Source organism: Acinonyx jubatus, chromosome D2 (assembly GCF_027475565.1).
Source record: "Acinonyx jubatus isolate Ajub_Pintada_27869175 chromosome D2, VMU_Ajub_asm_v1.0, whole genome shotgun sequence".
Classification (NCBI taxonomy): Eukaryota; Metazoa; Chordata; class Mammalia; order Carnivora; family Felidae; genus Acinonyx; species Acinonyx jubatus.
Window position 1 is genome coordinate 43,990,254 of NC_069393.1, and position 17,994 is coordinate 44,008,247.

At 38.2% G+C, this 17,994-nt stretch overlaps 1 protein-coding gene across 8 annotated transcripts in view; it reads left to right on the plus strand.

Annotated features, from left to right (window-relative positions):
- The window catches only part of SHLD2 (shieldin complex subunit 2), a 94,004-nt gene that overhangs the window by 42,975 nt on the left and 33,035 nt on the right, over positions 1–17,994 (plus strand). For all 8 annotated transcript variants that reach the window (XM_027062484.2, XM_027062483.2, XM_027062485.2 and 5 more), the window contains 4 exons: positions 4,175–5,710; positions 9,774–9,881; positions 15,971–16,165; positions 16,328–16,462. In XM_027062484.2, coding sequence (XP_026918285.1) covers positions 4,180–5,710; positions 9,774–9,881; positions 15,971–16,165; positions 16,328–16,462 — 1,969 coding nt within the window. In that variant the 5' untranslated portion in view covers positions 4,175–4,179. The remainder of the gene's footprint in view (positions 1–4,174; positions 5,711–9,773; positions 9,882–15,970; positions 16,166–16,327; positions 16,463–17,994) is intronic.

The following is a 17,994-nucleotide window of genomic DNA, read 5'->3' on the forward strand; positions in this document are numbered from 1 at the left end:
CATATAGTACAGTAATCTTTCTCTGGATATTCCAGGATATTTGAAACATACAAAAGGAGAGTGACTAGTGCAGTGAGCCTCTGTGTGTTTCGTCATCCTGATCACACACGGCCCATCTTGCTTCATCTACACCCACCCTCTCTCTCCCTCCTAGTGTTCTAAAGGAATCTGAGATGTCACGCTGTCTTGCCTGCAGATACTCCTGCGTCTCTAGCACATAACTCTTTCATACATAGCCTCGGTATCGTTATTCCACTAAAAACTAACAATAATCCCTTAATGTTATTAAACATTAGAGTTTCAGTTCCTCCAGCTGTCTTGTAATACAGGTATTTTTACATTTGTGTCTTCAAGTCAGAATCTGAATAAGGTCTGTACATTATAATTGATCTCAGTCTACAGATTCCCTCCATTCTCCCTTATGACATCTACCTTGCGATGTTAGCTGTCACTTATACTTATTGCCTAGAAAATCTGCTACTTCATCAGGAGTGGCAAAGTGGTGTGTTTCTGTCATTTCTTTTTTATTTGTTGGTTTATTAGCAGGATACCTCTGTAAAGAGAGATTTCTTCTCTTTAAATAGTTGGTCATCTTACAATACTGTTAGTAAAGAAAGGATAAAGTTTCTTTTCACTCACCAGCTTTTAAAACAATTGCTTAGTCACCAATATCCTCTCAAGGTGATCACTAAGTGAGCTTGTTTTAGTTATCTTTGTGAACTCATGGGCTTAAACATATTTGGTGATTTGGTGTGTTTCAACCTATTATGGTAATTATTCTTATTGGTTGCTCAACTTTGGCCAGTGGGAACCTCTTTAAGTTGGCTCCTGAGTTATTTTGACACCATCCTAGTAGTCTTTGCTAGTTTTACTGCTGCCTGGTGTGATGAGATATTTCAGGTTTCTTTTGTACTCTTCCTGCTGCAGACCTGGAATCAGCCATTTCTCTAAGGAGTGCTGGTTATGTAGCTGCCATCTGCATAGCACACACATTGATGTTTCCAGCTCATTGTAACATTGTCTACATAGATAGTTTAGGCAGGCTGAACTATTCTTATCAAGGAATGGTGGGACCCTCCTGGAATTTAAATTCCTAGATGCCAACCTGGGCCTACCTTGCAAGCAAGCCGTCTTTAATGACGGGAGTCTCAGGCCTTACTGTGTTACCTCTTTTCTGCACAGCTGACTATTAGACATTCTGTGGTGGTGGGGAGTACGTAGAAAGTGGGTTGAAGAGTCAGGAGTTCAGAGGAAAGGTTGTGATGGAGGTAAACTTGTGATAGTCATTCGTGTATAGAAGGTATTCAGAGCCTGAGGCTGAGTGAAGTCACTTCAAGAGTGAGCACAGAGAGGGATCCAAGGACGGGCCCCTGAGCAAGAAGTTTGGCAATGAGGAGGAGCTAGCAGAGGAGACTAAGAAGGAGCAACTGCTGAAATAGAATGAAGTGGAGTGGGAACCAAGAGAATGTAGTATCCCTAAAGCCAAATTAGTAGAGTGTTCAAGAAGGAAGGCATGGTCAGCAGTGTCAAATGCTGCTGATGGGCTGAGTGAGCTGAAGATAGAGAGTTGACTTATCATGGCAATGTGGAGGTTATTGGGGGCCTTGAAATGTGCTGTTTTAGTGGAGTGGTTTGGACCAAAGCTTGAGAGGAGTAGGTTTAAGAGAGAACAAGAGAAGAGGGAGTATAGACAATTCTCTCAAGGAATTTTGCTGAAGAAGAGAGCAGAATGGTACAACAGTTGGAGCAGCAAAGAAGGTGAGGAATAACAACATGAGAAGAAATGGTAGCATGTTTCTATGTGGATGGAGATGCTCCAGTACGGAGCAAAAAAATAACGTAGGAGCGAAGGGGAGAATTGTTGGAACCTGAGGAAACACAAGGGAATAAGATCTAATGTCTAAGTGAGGAAGAGATGGCCTTGCATCGAAGCATGGATGGTCCATCCATAGTAACAGGAAGGTGGGCACAGTATATAATATGACAGGGGTGGGTTGGTAGGAATGTTGTTGAGAGCTTGTAAATGGAGATGGTGGTAGCATGGTCACCAGCTGTACTCGAGGACTGGGGAAGAGATTCTGGAGACTTAGAGAATGAAGAGGTATGAAAGAGCTCCTTAGTGAGTGAGCAGATAGGGAAAGATAGATTCCTAGGTACCACCTGGAGGTTAGTGGTAATGAACTTAAAATGAGACTAATTTTCAGATGAAGGTGTAATTTTTTTTTCCTAGTTACTTCTAGCCCATGGGCTATAGGTGCAGAGTAGGTGGTGATTCAACCAGTGTTTGAGTTCAGCTGGGCAAATATCTTAGTGAGGAGAGCAGTAGAATTAGCGATGTGTGCTAGGGAGTGATTATAATAATGGGCCATAGTGGCTGAGCTGGTTAAGGAGGGAAGTGAAGAATGAAGCTGTAAAAATGTGGTATGTATGATCAGTTGTAGATCCCGCACGTTCAGAAAGTTGTTGGAGTTGTGCATTTAGAGGGAGTGAGTAGGAAGATGGGAGAAGCTAGTCAGAGAGTTGAAGGTTTAAAATTGAGTTTAGGGAAGGGTGTGCAGTTATTGATAATGACAGGGTACATGACTATACGAATGGATAACTGGGGGAAGGTGGAGAATACAGTCAATGGAGGAGAAGAGGTCAAGGAGTCGAGACGCCAGGGATCATCCACACTGATATTGAAATCATAAGAATTATAATTGGATAAATTATTAGATTTGGAAAAGGTGACAATGAGTGAATCTTCAAGGATAAGAGTGACGGGAGATTATAGTTGTCATTTCTTGATGGTTCCTCCTTCCTATATACTTCCATACTTCTATATGGACTTTTCACGATTTGAAAACTTATCTTTTTACAAAGGACCCTATACTCTAATCAAAAGTCCTTAGTCATACCATGGTTTTTCATAACTCTGCCTGTTACTGATGCTGTTTCCTTTGTTTAAATGCTCTTAGCCACAATGCTTGCTTTCCGTAGCTGCGTTCTTCCCTGGCTGATGGTTGTTTCCTGTTTATAGTCTATAGTATCCATTACATTATTTTGAGAATGTTAGTTTACACTCACTATTTTTCCCTCCTTTTTGTTTTTGTTTTTTAATTTTATTTTAACTTTTTTATTTTAGAGAAAGAGAGTGTGTGAGTGGGGGAGAGGGGCAGAGGGAGAGAGAGAATCTCAAGAATCTCTACACTGAGTGTGGAGCCTGACACGGGCCAGTCCCACGACTCTGGGATCATGACCTGAGCTGAAATCAAGAGTTGAACCCTCAGTCACTCAACCTACTAGGCCACCCAGGCACCCCTCCATTTTGTTTTTTTAAAACCAGGCTGACAGTTCCCTTAGGCCAAGAGCCTTATCTGTCTTTTTGTCCCTGGAGCACTGAGAAAGAGTTCTCAACAAACTCCAGGACTGGATCTCTTTAATAAGTTCCTTTGAAAGTCAGTTATGATCAAGTAAATCATGGTACAATTCTTCATTTTTACCTTAATGAATAAGATGCTTTCTTAGATGTACTTATATCAGGTGCCACAGTTAATGAAAAAAGTTTAAATTATAACGAGTTTCTTTTATCCATGTATTACAAAATGACTACTCTTAATTCTTTGTATTTCAGAGAAGATTTAAAAATACAGAAGTAATTATTATGCTAACAGATTGGAGTGAGCATAGATGACAGTCACTTCTACATCTTGAAGAGAGCCTCAAGCCTTAGTTTTTAAATTTTCTCTCGCTTCCCGTTTGAACCTTCTATTTTGGTCTCAGGAACTAAGTTCACAGTTGAAGGAAGGAGGCCCCAAAGTTACTGAGATAGTCTATGGAGTAAAGAAAACAGGAAATTTAAAGGTGACTGTAGTACAATTAAACCAATGCTTTGTTTTTCCTTCTCTACTAACTTGTTATTTAAATGTAATTAAACACCATTTGATGTCAGTGTACTTAGCTTTATTTTTTTTGTAGTCTTTTTTTAAGTATCCCTTTTAATGTATTAAAGAGTCTTCATGTGAGGATATTTTCTGGCTATTTTGATTTCCCTTTATGATTTCTTGTATATTTATGCCTTTCGTAATTTAATGGAATACCAAAATAAACAACCTTTATTAATTATGTTTTTGATGACATATAATAAGTTAATATATAAAAAGTCTGACAAAATACTCATTTAAATTTTTTTCAGAAACTATGAGTGGAAGATCTCAAGTCCACATTTTTTGGGGTGCCCCAGGTGGTCCACTGAACATGACAATGTCACAGGAGCGAACTTCTTTAATATCCGATGATGACCCCTGGAAAAAAATTCAGCTTTTATACAATCACCGTTCTTTACATCCAAGGGATGAAAAAGGCATGCACGAAACTCTTGAAGACTATCAAGTCCTAGAAGCTGTTGGCCCTCCAGATCTCCCTCGTGGTCATTTTTTAACAAAGGCGATGAATGAACCTGTTCATGTGAAAGAAGACTTTACACATTGTATTTCTGAAACGGAGACTGGAAAATCCCAGAAGAGTCACGTCTTAGGGGTGAGTGATATAACTAGTTCTGATGTGCAAATACGTGAACTTAAGGGCAGAGTTCAGCATTTAACTGAAGGAGAAAAGTATCCAAAGCTTTTCAGTGACAATAAGAAAATCACAGATGAACAGCACAAAGATCAGTCAAATACATGTGGTCAAAACTTTCAAAAAAATGTCTTTCAGTTAGATCATAAGCATGCCGCTGCACTGGATTTGGTCTGTGGTACAGAACACATTCATACAGGGCCGGGAGCTGTTGAAACAGAATGTGTGCCAACCGGACATTATGAGGGACAAAACCAGTGTCTAGGGTTCTTTTCCTTGAAGACGGAAGATAAGCCAAGGTCTGAACCTGTTAGAAGGGTCTCAGACCTTAAAATATCTACTGATACTGAATTTCTTAGTATAATGACTGCCAGCCAGGTTGTTCTTTTATCTCAGAGGAGGTATAAAGGACAAAATTCTAGAAATAAAGGGCCCATAAGTGTGGAGATTGAACCAAAGGCAAGTCATGGGGAAATAAGGGTAACTGAAGATAATTTGATTCAGCCTAATAATGATTTTGCAGGAGATGAAAGTGGACAAAACCAAGCACATTCCCTTGAACTCTTCAGTCCTATTTGTCCTGAAACAAAAAGTGGTGACACTCACGTGAAGCCTGATAAAGGTCTTGAAGAAAATATAGGATCTCAGGAACTTTTCAATTTTGAAGACAAAGTGCCCCCCAGTGATGTATGTATTGAGTCCTATTGCTCAGGAATACTGTGTTCCCAACTAAATACCTTCCACAAAAGTTCTACTAAAAGAAGTTGGACCTCTGAAGATAAATTGGGCCATTCCAAAGCTCTGTCTAAAGCCTTCCAACCATCCAAGAAAATTAAGTTGGTTTCTGATGCAAGAGATCCTACTGCAGCAGTGGGCCAGAGGCATGTGTCTAGTTTTAAGGGGATTAAAAAGACATCATTAATAAAAAATTGTGATTCTAAAGGTCGGAAGTATAATTGTTTAGTCATGGTATTATCTCCATGTCATGTGAAAGAAATAAATATAAAATCTGGGCCAAATTCTGGCTCTCAAGTGCCTTTAGCAATGATTGTGGTAACTGACCAATCAGAAATTAAGAAGAAGGTCGTTCTGTGGAGGACTGCAGCATTTTGGGCACTTACAGTGTTTCTTGGAGATATAATTTTGCTCACAGGTAAGGTCATCATGGGATAGTGGTAGCTCAAAGCTGTAGGCTTTTCTGCACTCCCACTTTTACCCTGCCTTTTTACCGTTTACCTCTGTGGGAGCCAGCATGGTCCAGCCCCTTCCAGCATCTGCTTTGGTCTCCTAACCATTGCCCTGTATCCTGTGCTTTGCTGTATCTGGGCCTGTGCTCTAGTCTGCTTTGTTCTGAACCTCCCTTCCACTCCTCTTTTACGAAGCCTTCCCTGGTTGCACCCCTCCTTCATTTGCTCTGTTAGCAATCAGGTCATATCATCAGGCTTGCTTTTTGTTTTCTTACGGCTTTGTCTACGTGTGTCTTATTTTTAAGCTTTTTCTTTATATTAGCAGTCTTATGAAAGGACAGTGTTTCTACTCCTTACTCCCTGATAATGCTGTGCACATCGCATTCTTAGTGAGGGATCAGAGACAGATTTTCTATTGTGTTTTTAATTACTAAAATTGTATTAATCACATTTGGAAATGTGGAAAGGAAGACCTTTTGATAGTAAACCAGCCTCATGTCACCACCGGTAATGTTTCGGAGAGTTACCGTCCCGTTGTTCTCCCTGTGCTCCTTAGAATGTGTATTCGTACGCAGAGGATGGTTGATGTTTATTGGGAACTTATTTTGTGTTTTAAACTTTGCATGTATGTCAACTCATTACAACAACTGTATGAAAAAGGTATGGATTATTATCCCCATTTTTTACTTTGAGGAAACTGAGACCCAGAAAAGTAAAGCCACTTACCCAGTTTCACACATCTAGGAAGTGGCAAAGCCGGGATTTCACCTAGACTCTGGAACCCATACTCTTACTATATACTTGTAATCATTAAGAACATTCTTTTTTTTTTTTTTTAATATAACTTATTGTCAAATTGGCTAACATACAGTGTGTACAGTGTGCTCTTGGTTTTGGGGGTAGATTCTCATGATTCATCGCTTACATACAACATCCAGTGCTCATCCCAACAGGTGCCCTCCCCCCCTCCCCTGCCATCAACCCTCAGTTTGTCCTCTGTATTTAAGAGTCTCTTAGGGTTTGCCTCCCTCCCTCTCTGTTTGTAGCTATTTTTTCCCCCTCTTCCCTTCCCCTCCGGTCTTCTGTTAAATTCCTCAAGTTCCACATATGAGTGAAAATATATGATATCTGTCTTTCTCTGACTGACTTATTTCACTTAGCATAATACCTTCCAAGGAACGGTTTTTACCTTGCTTCTTTTTCTGACATAAGAAATCTAACATTGTGTTACAGGTTCTTCATTAATTGAAAATAAATACACATTGTATTAGACCAGAGATACCAGTCATTTTAAGGATGAGTCCCAGACTGGGAGGAAACTGATTAAGCTCAATAACGTGTCTAAAGAAAGAATGTGGTAGAGAAGAAGAGTGGGTGAGCCTTAGAAGCTTGGAAAAAGAAAACATGAAGGCAATCATTAGTGGTTCCCACCTAATGGCTTGCTGGGGGAATGAGAGCCTTGGCTATTGTACATTAGGTGCATCAGGCTGTACATCAGGTGCAGCCTCTAATAAGGAGATAAACGTGGGCTATAACCCGTAGGCCCAGCACGGTCCCATCCCACTGGCAATGTCATCTTATTTGTTGGCAAGGCGGTTCATCCAGCTCCCTCTGTTCTGATTCAGTGCTCACTGAGCTGCCCTTTGCTTATGATCTGGCTTCCCAGGTGTGAAGCTGCCTACAAGGTGAGAATTGGCTGCCAATGTTGTTTCTGTGGCAATTAATGCCTCAGTGAAAATTTAAAAAAAAAAAAAATTGTGTTCTGGTTTTTTTTGTTTGTCTCATGAACCTGTTTAATGTGAGCTTATGTTGCAGAGCTGAAGTCTATTTTGGGGATGCTGACAAAATCAGATTCCCCAGACTATAAAGAGAGAGCTGAGCCCTGGACTGGTTATTTTACCAAGGCAATTACTGTCACTGTGTGGGCCCCATAGGAGGACTTTTCCTGGCAGATGGAAACTCAGACCTGCCATCTCTGTGTTTTCCCCTAGTGTCCATACGGTTGTTAGCAACTAGGTAACCTCCTGTTAAGGTGACTTTACCGCTTTACTTAGCCATTTTCTCATTATAGGATATTTAGATGATTTCTATCAGCACCTTTAAAAATAATATCAGGGTTTTTTTCCCCCCTCTTTTACCTTATTTCCTTAGTAAAGTAATCTAGTTCATCAATTTCTGAATAAGTTTCTTTTGTTTGTGCGGACAGATGGAAACTTCATGGAAAACGGAGAAACCTATACTTTCCTAATTAGGTAGTAAAATTATATTTACATAGAAATTTGTAGGTAAAATCCTATTTTAATTAACAGCATCCAATTGTACATTATTATATCTCTATGTTGGATATCTCATACTATCTACTGATATACACTCCAAAACTGAAAATTTTCCCACAGCAGATGTATTCTAGATCACGTTCCATTCAGTAACACAGTTGACCTTTTGCTGTTAGACTTTCAGCAATAGAATGAAGAGATGCTGTAAGTAAGGATGGTCTACGGGAGACTGCTGACCAGAATTCAAAGAGGACCTTGGGCCCTATCTGTGGGAAACCACAGATTTTTAAGAACAAATAGGAGAGGCTCTAGGGCATATAAGTGAGAGGGAATCAGGACAGCCAGGAGGCAAGGGCTGGGCCATTGATTCCACTCCACCCTGTCACCAGTGATTAGCAAGTCACTAACCCAAGTTTTACAACCTAGTTTTCCAAAGCCTGTCCTTGAAATTTCTTACTTGTTCCTTCCTGAAGAGCAGGCATCCTGATGGTCAGATTATGAAGAGTCTAAAATGCTGTCCTAGCTATTTCTGAGCAGGCAGAGGGGAGCTGAGTGTTTTCTAAACTAGTTAATGGATCACATTAATGTTCGTGAAAAATTACTCATTGGCCCTGGGGGACATGGATTGGAGGTGGGAAGGGGACCTACCAGGAGAGAAAGGAATGCACGATATAAAATAGCACTGTCAAGGGCCGGCGGGGAGACTCAGGGGGCAGTGTTCAGCAGGTGGGGGTTTGGAGACAGAAGGTGGGGAGGGAGAGGTAGACGTTCAGGATGACTTCACATTTTAATTTACCTGGCTAGCTCCACAGTGCCAACAAATGAGATGGGTAATGTGAGAAGAAAAGCAGGTTTGAGCAATTTTTGAATTTGGAGAGCCAATAGAATATCCAGTCAGGAATGTCCGTGAGGCAGTTGTGGATAAATGGGTAAGTGGGTTTGAAGCTGGGGAAAGTGTCTGGCTGTAAATTTGGAAGTGACTACTTGGAATGTGTGCATCCTTGTTTTTCTTCCTTATTATCTCAAAAATTGGCTACTATTAGGATATATTTATACCTCTAGCATTTTATGCACTGTTTATATTCTTTTATGCACTGTTTATATTCTTCCAGAGATTGATATGTCTCTGTCTCTAACTTACAGTTTTGCTCTACTTGAAATTGTTTCTACCTGTTGGTATATTTAGTTCCACTTTATGATTCTTCTGTATCCATCTTAGATCATAGAGCTCTCTTTTTCCTATTGGAAAGTGTTCCTTACCTCCAAAATCTTTCACTTTTAACATCTGTAGATGAAGATTACCATGCTATTGAGGGGAAAATAATCCAAGTCCTTTAAGGATGTCGTATATTCATATGTGTTTGTGGCAGAAGGGGTAAATGCATACTAATATTATTTACTCTGTTAGATACTACTGTTTTGGAACCAGTACTTTGCTTCCTGCCCCTAAATGATTTCCTTTTAATTTCTCAAAATAGACACTATAACATTTTTTTTTTTTACATGAACAAAAGCCATTAAACCATTCTTTGTGGAGCAGTGAGCTTCCATATTGATAGTGTTCGAATATACAGAAGTAATTCTGTTGTTGCTATTTTATCATTTTGTGGCTTTAGGCAGATGATTTAACCCACTTGAACTTTAGTTGCCTGGCCTGTGAGAGATGTTAATAATATTTTGCTATGATTGGCAAGTTAACCACAGTGTGAAGGAATTTATGACATGATCAGAACTTTTGTTTCCCTCTGTCTAGATGTTACTGTTCATGAAGATCATTGGGTTGGTGAGACAGTACTACAATCAACTTTTACCAGTCAGTTATTAAATCTTGGGAGTTACCCGTCTGTCCAGGCTGAAGAATGTAAGACACGTTTTAAATGTAATCATTTCTTAGTATTCAAAAGTATATATACATATTAGAAAAAAAAGTTAAAATAGTAATTTTATGAAATGTTTTCTAAACAGGTTAGCTGGACAGTATTGGTTTATTTTCTTTAGTAAGACTGAAAATAGAATTTATAAAAATAAAGTTGTACGTTGTAAATCATATTTGTTTTAAGAAATATTGGGGTTCAGTTTCCATTTTCTTACTTTTCTTAGAGTGTCCACATAGTGGTAGTTCTTAACCTTTTAGGGAGTCCTAGCTCTCTTAGAGAAGCTATGTGCCCTTTCTCCAGAAAAATAGACTTAGGTAGATAGACACAGAATTTTGCACATAACTCCAAATGGTTCCCTGGACCTCTAAAGTTCTCTGTTGCCAGGCTAAAGTTCTCTGTGGGGTTCTTCAGCCTCTGGTTAGGAACCCTTGAGGTCGTGAGAAAAGCCTGGGCCTCCCAGTCAGCCAGTTGTGGTTTGAATCCTTGTTCTTCAGTCCAGCACTGCAAGGAAAGACTACCTTCCTTCTCTGACATCCATTTTCTCTTCTTTAAAATCAGCACTGAAGAGCCCAGAAGCTATCTTTTTCTCCAAGAAATAAAAAAAAAAAAAAAAAAAGAAAAAGAAAACAAAGTAAGGGAGATAGTATAAACTGGTAGTTATAGTCTCTGGAGTCAGAGCAAGATTTGAATCCTGGCCCTACCACTTGCACAGTCTGTGTCTTCCGGCAAGTTACTTAACCTCGTTGTACCCTTGTTTCCTCATCTGTGAAATGGAAATTAAAATACATACGTAGCTTATAGGGTTGCTGTGAAGATTAAACGTGAGGTATTGAACCCGCATGTAATATATTGAACCATGAGGTATTGAACCTGCATGTAATATATAATAACAATACAGAAATATTAATGGGAGAAATAGTAAGCAAAATGTATTTGATGGAATACTGAAACAGTGTCATAGAAAGATAGCCATGAGTACATAAGAATACACTGATTTTACAAGAGATTAATTAGAATAACAAGAAAGTTGTGTGGCATGTATGGAAGGTACAGCATATTCCAACCCGTGAATAATGAGTATTCTCAAAGGAAGGCAGGGTAAGTAGAAGAGAGTAACAACAGTTAGAACAATAACAAAGGTGTTTGGAAAGGGTTAAGATTTCCCTGTTTCCGAGGGAAACTAGTCGGCAGAAAATCAGCACTGACATGATCTCATAAAATAACTAAAGTTGAGTTCTTCACCTACCCGGTTTATATGTATGAAGTGTTGACGTTGTTTGAGGCACTGTGCACTGGGGGTACAGTGGTGAACAGTGTCCCCCTGGTGCCAGCCTTCGTGGCGCCGATGTCCCTGTGTGGCGGGCCGATAAGGAAGAACCTACAGACATGAGGGTGATCATGAATGCTATGACGGAAACTAACAAAGGGCAGAGATGGGAATACCATAGATCTGGCTGCGAAGGGCTGCTCATGGAGCTGAATTAGGGAGTTAGGAAGTTACTGCAGTAGTCGAGGTTGAGAGATAATGGGTGGCCAGCAGAGATAATGAGAAATGGATGGATTTGAGATATAGCTTAGACAGACCAGTTCTATAGAAGAAATAGAGAAAATTATTCAAAATTAGTTTAAAAAATTATACAAAAATGTTGCCAGGCTCACATCGTTTCACAGGAGAATTCTACCAAGAGACCAGATAGTTCCAGTGCTCTGAAAATTCTTCTAGAATATTGAAGAAGGAAACTTCCTAATTCCTTTTATAAAGTAAGACACTGACACCTAAACCAAAGAAAGACATTACAAATAAGAATACAGACTAGTATTGTACATGCATACAAAGTCTAAACAAAATATTAGTAAACCAAATCTAACACTACCTTAAAGAAATAATGACCAAGTGAGATTTTTTCCAGAAATGGAAAGATGTGTTTCAATATTAGAAGATCTATGACTATCATATACCATATTAATAAATGGAAAGAAAAATTGTATGAATATCTCCATAAATATTGACAAAATTGAGCACCCCTTTATCATAAGAAGCTCTCCAGGAAATGGAGTTGAGGGATACTTTCTCCTTCAGGATCAATAAATATAATATCAATACAGTGGTAACAGTTACAATACAGTTGATACTGTATCACTAAAATGGATGTATTTAGTCCTAATGCCAGTATCTTATTTAATGGAGAAACACTAGAGGCATTTCCACTAAAATCCGGAACAAGGTAAGGATGTACACTATTTCTGCTGCTCGTTGCTCGTTATCATGATACTGGAGTTATCAACCAATACAACTAGACAAGCAGAGGTATCTGGATGGGTGAAGAAGAGTAAAAACTATATGTGCAAATGCTTTGATAACATATCAGAAACACTCCAGGGAACCAAAGAATGAATTCAAACGATAAAGGAATTCAGTGGTGCAACAGGATACTAAAATTAATGTTGAAACCGTCACTAGCCTTCCATACACAAACACTGAACAGAGGACATGATGGTAGGGCAAAAGTCATTGGTGAAAGCAAAAAAGAAGATACTTCGGAATACATTTAACAAGAAATTTTCAAAGCCTATATAAGGAAAAAAATTTAAACACTCTGGAAAGAAAGAAAGACAAGAAGAAATGGAAGCACAACATTCCCTGTTCCTGAATAAGGTGACTCAACATTATAATGGTATCTGGTCTCCATAAGTGAATTTATAAATTCAGGGCCGTCTCAATAACAATATTGGGAAGCCATGCTATGGCATATACAACTTGATACTAACCTTCATATGGAAAAACAAACATGCAGGAATATTCAGGAAAACATTCAAAAAGAAAAAGCACAAGGGACCATGCTTACGAGACAGGCATTAAACTGTAAAGCCTCTATAATTAAAACAGTGTGATACTGGTACATAAATAGACAAATCGACCCGTGGAATAGAACAGGAAGATCAGAATTAGACCTGTATACATATAATTTAGTATATGACAAAGATGTTATCTGAGATCACTGAGGTAAAGGTAAACTTTTTAATAAATGGTGGTAAGGCAACTGGGTAGCCATTTCAAAAAAAGACAAAATTAGAACAGTATCTCACACGAAATAGAAGAATAAACTCCAAATGGATTAAAAATCTAAATATAAAAAATATAACCATTCAGTTACTAGAAGGAAACATGGATGAATTTCTCTATCATCTTGATGTAGGGAACACTTTCTTATTATTTCTCAGAATTCGGAAGCAGTTAAAGAAAAAAAAGACAGATAAATTTGACTGTAGAAAAATAAAATTTTGCATGCCCAGAAGCACCATTAACAAAGCCAAAGGACAATTGGCAGACTTGGAGAGAATATTTGCAACATACACCTAGACGAGAGGCTAATATTCCTAGTATAGGGAGAGCTCTTACAAATTGAGTGACAAAGGACCTGATAGGAAAATGGGAAAAAGACCTGAGTCATTCAAATTAAAACTACACAGAAATTTTATTTCTTACTATCAGATTGGCAAAAATTTAAAAATATGATAACACATGCTGTTGATGAAGCTGTGGGAAAACAGGCCCTCTGACACATTGCTGGAGGCAATGAGAATTGCTGCAGTTTCTGGAGAGATATTTGGTGATACAAAATCACAAAGTACGTATGTACTCCGCTTTCAACCCAGCAAGCCTACTTGTAGGAATCTGTCCTAAAGATATGATTATAACAACATGAGGCAGTATTTGTAATTGCAAGAGGGAAAAATTGGAATGCCTGTACATAGTAGAATGGTTGATTAAATTGTGTTACATTTCCACAGTGGAATACTATGCATAACTAAATTATTTTTATTATTATATTTTATTTAAAAATTAAAATTAAAAAAAATATTTATTTATTTTTGAGAGAGAGAGAGAGAGAGAGTGAGCATGAACGGGGGAGGGGCAGAGAGAGAGGGAGACACAGAATCTGAAGCAGCCTCCAGGCTCTGAGCTGTCAGCACAGAGCCTGACAAGGGGCTTGGACCCATGAACTGTGAGATCGTGACCTGAACCGAAGTCAGGTATTTAACTGACTGAGCCATCCAGGTGCCCCTTAAAAAAAAATTCTTTTTAACGTTTATTCAGTTTTGAGATAGAGACAGAGCATGAATGGGGAGGGGCAGAGAGGGAGACAGAATCATTCTCTGAGCTGTCAGCACAGAGCCCTATTTTGGGCTTGAACCCATGAACCGTGAAATCATGAGCTGAGCTAAAGTAGGATGCTTAACTGACTGAGCCACCCAGGTGCCCCATTATTTTTTTCTTTTCTTTTCTTTTCTTTTCTTTTCTTTTCTTTTCTTTTCTTTTCTTTTCTTTTCTTCTCTTCTCTTCTCTTCTCTTCTCTTCTCTTCTCTTCTCTTCTCTTTTCTTTTCTTTCTTTTCATTTCATTTCATTTTTTAAAATTTTATTTTTGAGTAGACTTCATACCCAACATGGGGTTTGAACTCATGACCTTGAGGTTTAGAGTTGAATGTTCTACTGACTGAGTCAGCCAGGTGCCCTGAATTATACACTTTAAAAGGTGAATTTTATGCACGTGAATTATATCTCAACAAGGCTGTTATAAAAATACTATTCTGATAAAGATAATTTTATGCATGTGAGTTATATCTCAAGGCTATTATAAAAATATTATTCTGATAATTGATTTATACTTCATCAGACTGCCAGAGGCATCTATAATACATAAAGGAATACAGACCCCTTTCTCTTTACCTGGAGATATACCCCCTTCTCCAATTATTACCTAGAAAACTCCAGGACATTTTTCCAAAACCCAGCTCAAATATTTCTTCAATAAAGCCTCTTTCCACTTGCCTGGGCGGTTGATTTTGTGTGTTGTTAGAATGCTTCCATGTATCTCTTATACTCTAAGCCCTGTGTTTGTTATTGACTGTCTCTAGGTTGATAATTCTTCTGTGCAGGTATAATGGCAGGTATACAGACAAGGTATATCTTTGTATCCCTAGAACCTGGCATGATGCCTGGCACACAGTGGATGGTCTTCTGATGAGTGAATGAATAATGAGGCTTTCGTGTGGCATAAGAAATACATTAGGAGGAGGGTGTTAAAGGGAGAAGGAAAGAAGAATTACTTTTTTTTTTTTTCTACTGAAATCGGCAAATAGACCCAACCTTCTAAAAAAGTGCGTAAGTGCCTTTTGCTAAGATTGTATTTTGATCAACAATCCACCATATATTCAAATACACCTCCCTTTCCTTCAAGGAAATTAAATTTTAATCAGCAAACTTATCAATGTATGCATTTTATTATATGTAAATGTATCTCAAAAAATGAGAAAAATTGAGACAAATAATTTAAACATAGGAGAAAAACATGTAAATGGCATAATGACCAAAGAACTAAATAACTGTTCTAATAATCAAGGGAATATGCCAGTGTAGCACATGCTCACATGCCACACGGGAGCTGGAGATAAAAACCCTCTAAGTTCAGGGGAAGAAGTCACTGAGAGCCTCTCCATAGTGTATTCTGTGTAGTATTTGGATAGGTTGAGAGGATGGCAGCATTGTAGCCAGGGACAATCGTAAGGACAGAGGCATAGAAGTGGGGAAAAGGAAGACATGTTCAGGGAGGGTCAGGTAGGTGACCCTTAAGAGCATTTCACGTGAGAAATGTAAGAGCCTTGAGGAAGAATAGCAGTGGTTGGGATGGTCGTGGAAGGTGTGAGCCAATCAGACTGCAGGGATTAGGGGACCGATTGGGTATAAGAGGGTAATGGAGGAGTAAAAAAAAATATATATATATATATATATACTGGTCTTAGGTAATTGGTAGAAAAATGGAACCGAGAAGGGAACAGGGCAAGTTATTTCTGGAGATAGTAAATAATTCTAATTCCGTTGGTTAAAAATAATCAGGCTTATGTTTTGCATCTAGACATTTAAGAATAAGTTACATATTTGTAGAAATGAAAGTGTGGTTTTTACACTTAATCACACTTTACAAGATAAAATGCATTTCTAAGAAAATACTGTGTTTTCAAGAAAATATAATTTTGCCATCTTTTCTGCATGTGTGTGTTTTTCTTTCTTAGATTCCAAGATAGTCAGTGATGCTGTACTTCAAGACTTACTGACATACGTGTCTTCAAAACATTCCTATCTCCGAGATCTTCCTCAGAGGCAGCCTCAGAGAGTGAGCAGTATAGAATTTGTAGAATTGGAGGAGCTGCAGCCGGACATGTTAGTCCATGCGGTGCTGAGGGTTGTTGATATCACTATACTGACAGGTAAACACTGGGGGCTCCTTCTCAATTTTAGGTTATAAAATAATTAAGATACAAGACTTTCTTAGGATATCATTTGGGTATCACGGTTGTATTTATCACAAGACATTAGAGTATGGTGTCACCTGTGAGAGAGTAATGCCAACTAAAATATTTCTTTTCCAGAGGCATTATACAGTTATAGAGGACAGAAGCAAAGGAAAGTTATGTTAACAGTGGAACAGGTCCAAGGTCAACATTATGTGCTTGTATTATGGGGTCCTGGAGCAGCCTGGTACCCTCAACTTCAAAGGAAAAAAGGTAAATACACCAAAAAACATTTAATTTATTTATAGTTAGGTAAATGATTAATGCTTATGAGCTTCAGATGAGGAACTTCTTAAGAGATTAAGAAGGTCTGTGTTTGAAATAGTAGGTGGTCATAATTGACTATTCTTCTTGAGATTTCTTCTGTTATAATTTTATACCTCCTGTAAGCAGTTTAGTGATCTGAAAAGTCCTCTATAATTAATGGTGGTAGAATAAAAGCTTCTACTTATTCCCAGGTATACTACTTTACCTTTTTAGCGAAGGTCTTATCTCCTTCAGGAAATGTTCTTTAAAATTGAATTCTGGAGAAGCTTCTACAGTTTTTATTCAGCCAAAGTACCCTGATAAATAAACTTCTCCCTGGTTATAAGGCAGATGTTAGGGGAGCTGCATTAACCCTTTCAAGTCTCAATGTTACTGTTTAATAAATGAGTGCATTCCAGGCTTTTATACCAGTTGTTCTAAAAGCGCGGACTATTAGCCATCCATAGAATGTTTGTGTTTAAAATATGACCCACGATTCCGTTTTCTTTAAAGCAGGACTTAATAATAATTTATGATGTATTTAATTAAAGGGAATTGATGTTTCAAGAAAATGATGTATCTTCATTTTGATATTGTGAGATTCTTTAGTTGTAACAGTCAGAGATAGTTTAATTAGTGGCTTACCAGTCATTTTATCCTGCTAAATTAATCTACAGATTGATTAGGTGTGTGACTTTTTTTTTTTTTACCCCAAAGAGTTAATGCCTCTTCCCAAACTTCTACCTACAAAATAATTATCTAAGGATACGATCTGTCACATTCTCTCTTTTAATCATTAATAGCCCATAACCAAGATTTGAGATAAGTCTGACTTTTGACTTTCATGTTAGGATCAAACAGTAACAAATATTTGTTCAGTTGAGAAATCCGACAAACACGTGTCAGTGGTAGACCAGCCATCATTATTGACCATTATGTCAGAGCTGGGAACATGAGTCTAGTGCATGTGGGACAAAATGTAGGTCAAAGGTGTTATTCCATTGATAATGGAGCTGTAGCCAAGCACACTGCTCTGTGCTTAATGTGGATATTCTTTGAAAAGTAGTAGTTCTTTGGTTAATAGAAGAGACATTCCAGTTGTCTCTAGATAATTCTGTGGTATTTAGGTTAATATTGAAAATTTGTGAGTCCAGGAATTAAGATACAGTTGTTCTTTGTTCATTCATTCATTTAGCATACTTTATTCATTACCATCACTTTTAAGTTATGATATCCACCTCAATACCTCAAGATTATTCTTTTTAAACTAGGATAATACCAATTTTGAAGGATCATCTAAGTAAGTGATTCTCCCTTCAGAAATTGTTAGCATTTTATGTATTCATTTAGGATTTCTTGAGGCATTCTCTATATTAACCTCCACACTGGGCACTGGTTTTACTTGTTCCTGAGGATAACAAACTCACATGTAGGTGATATAATCAGAAATGACCGTCAGGTAGTTGTTACTGAATACTGGAGATCACAGAGGTGATGTT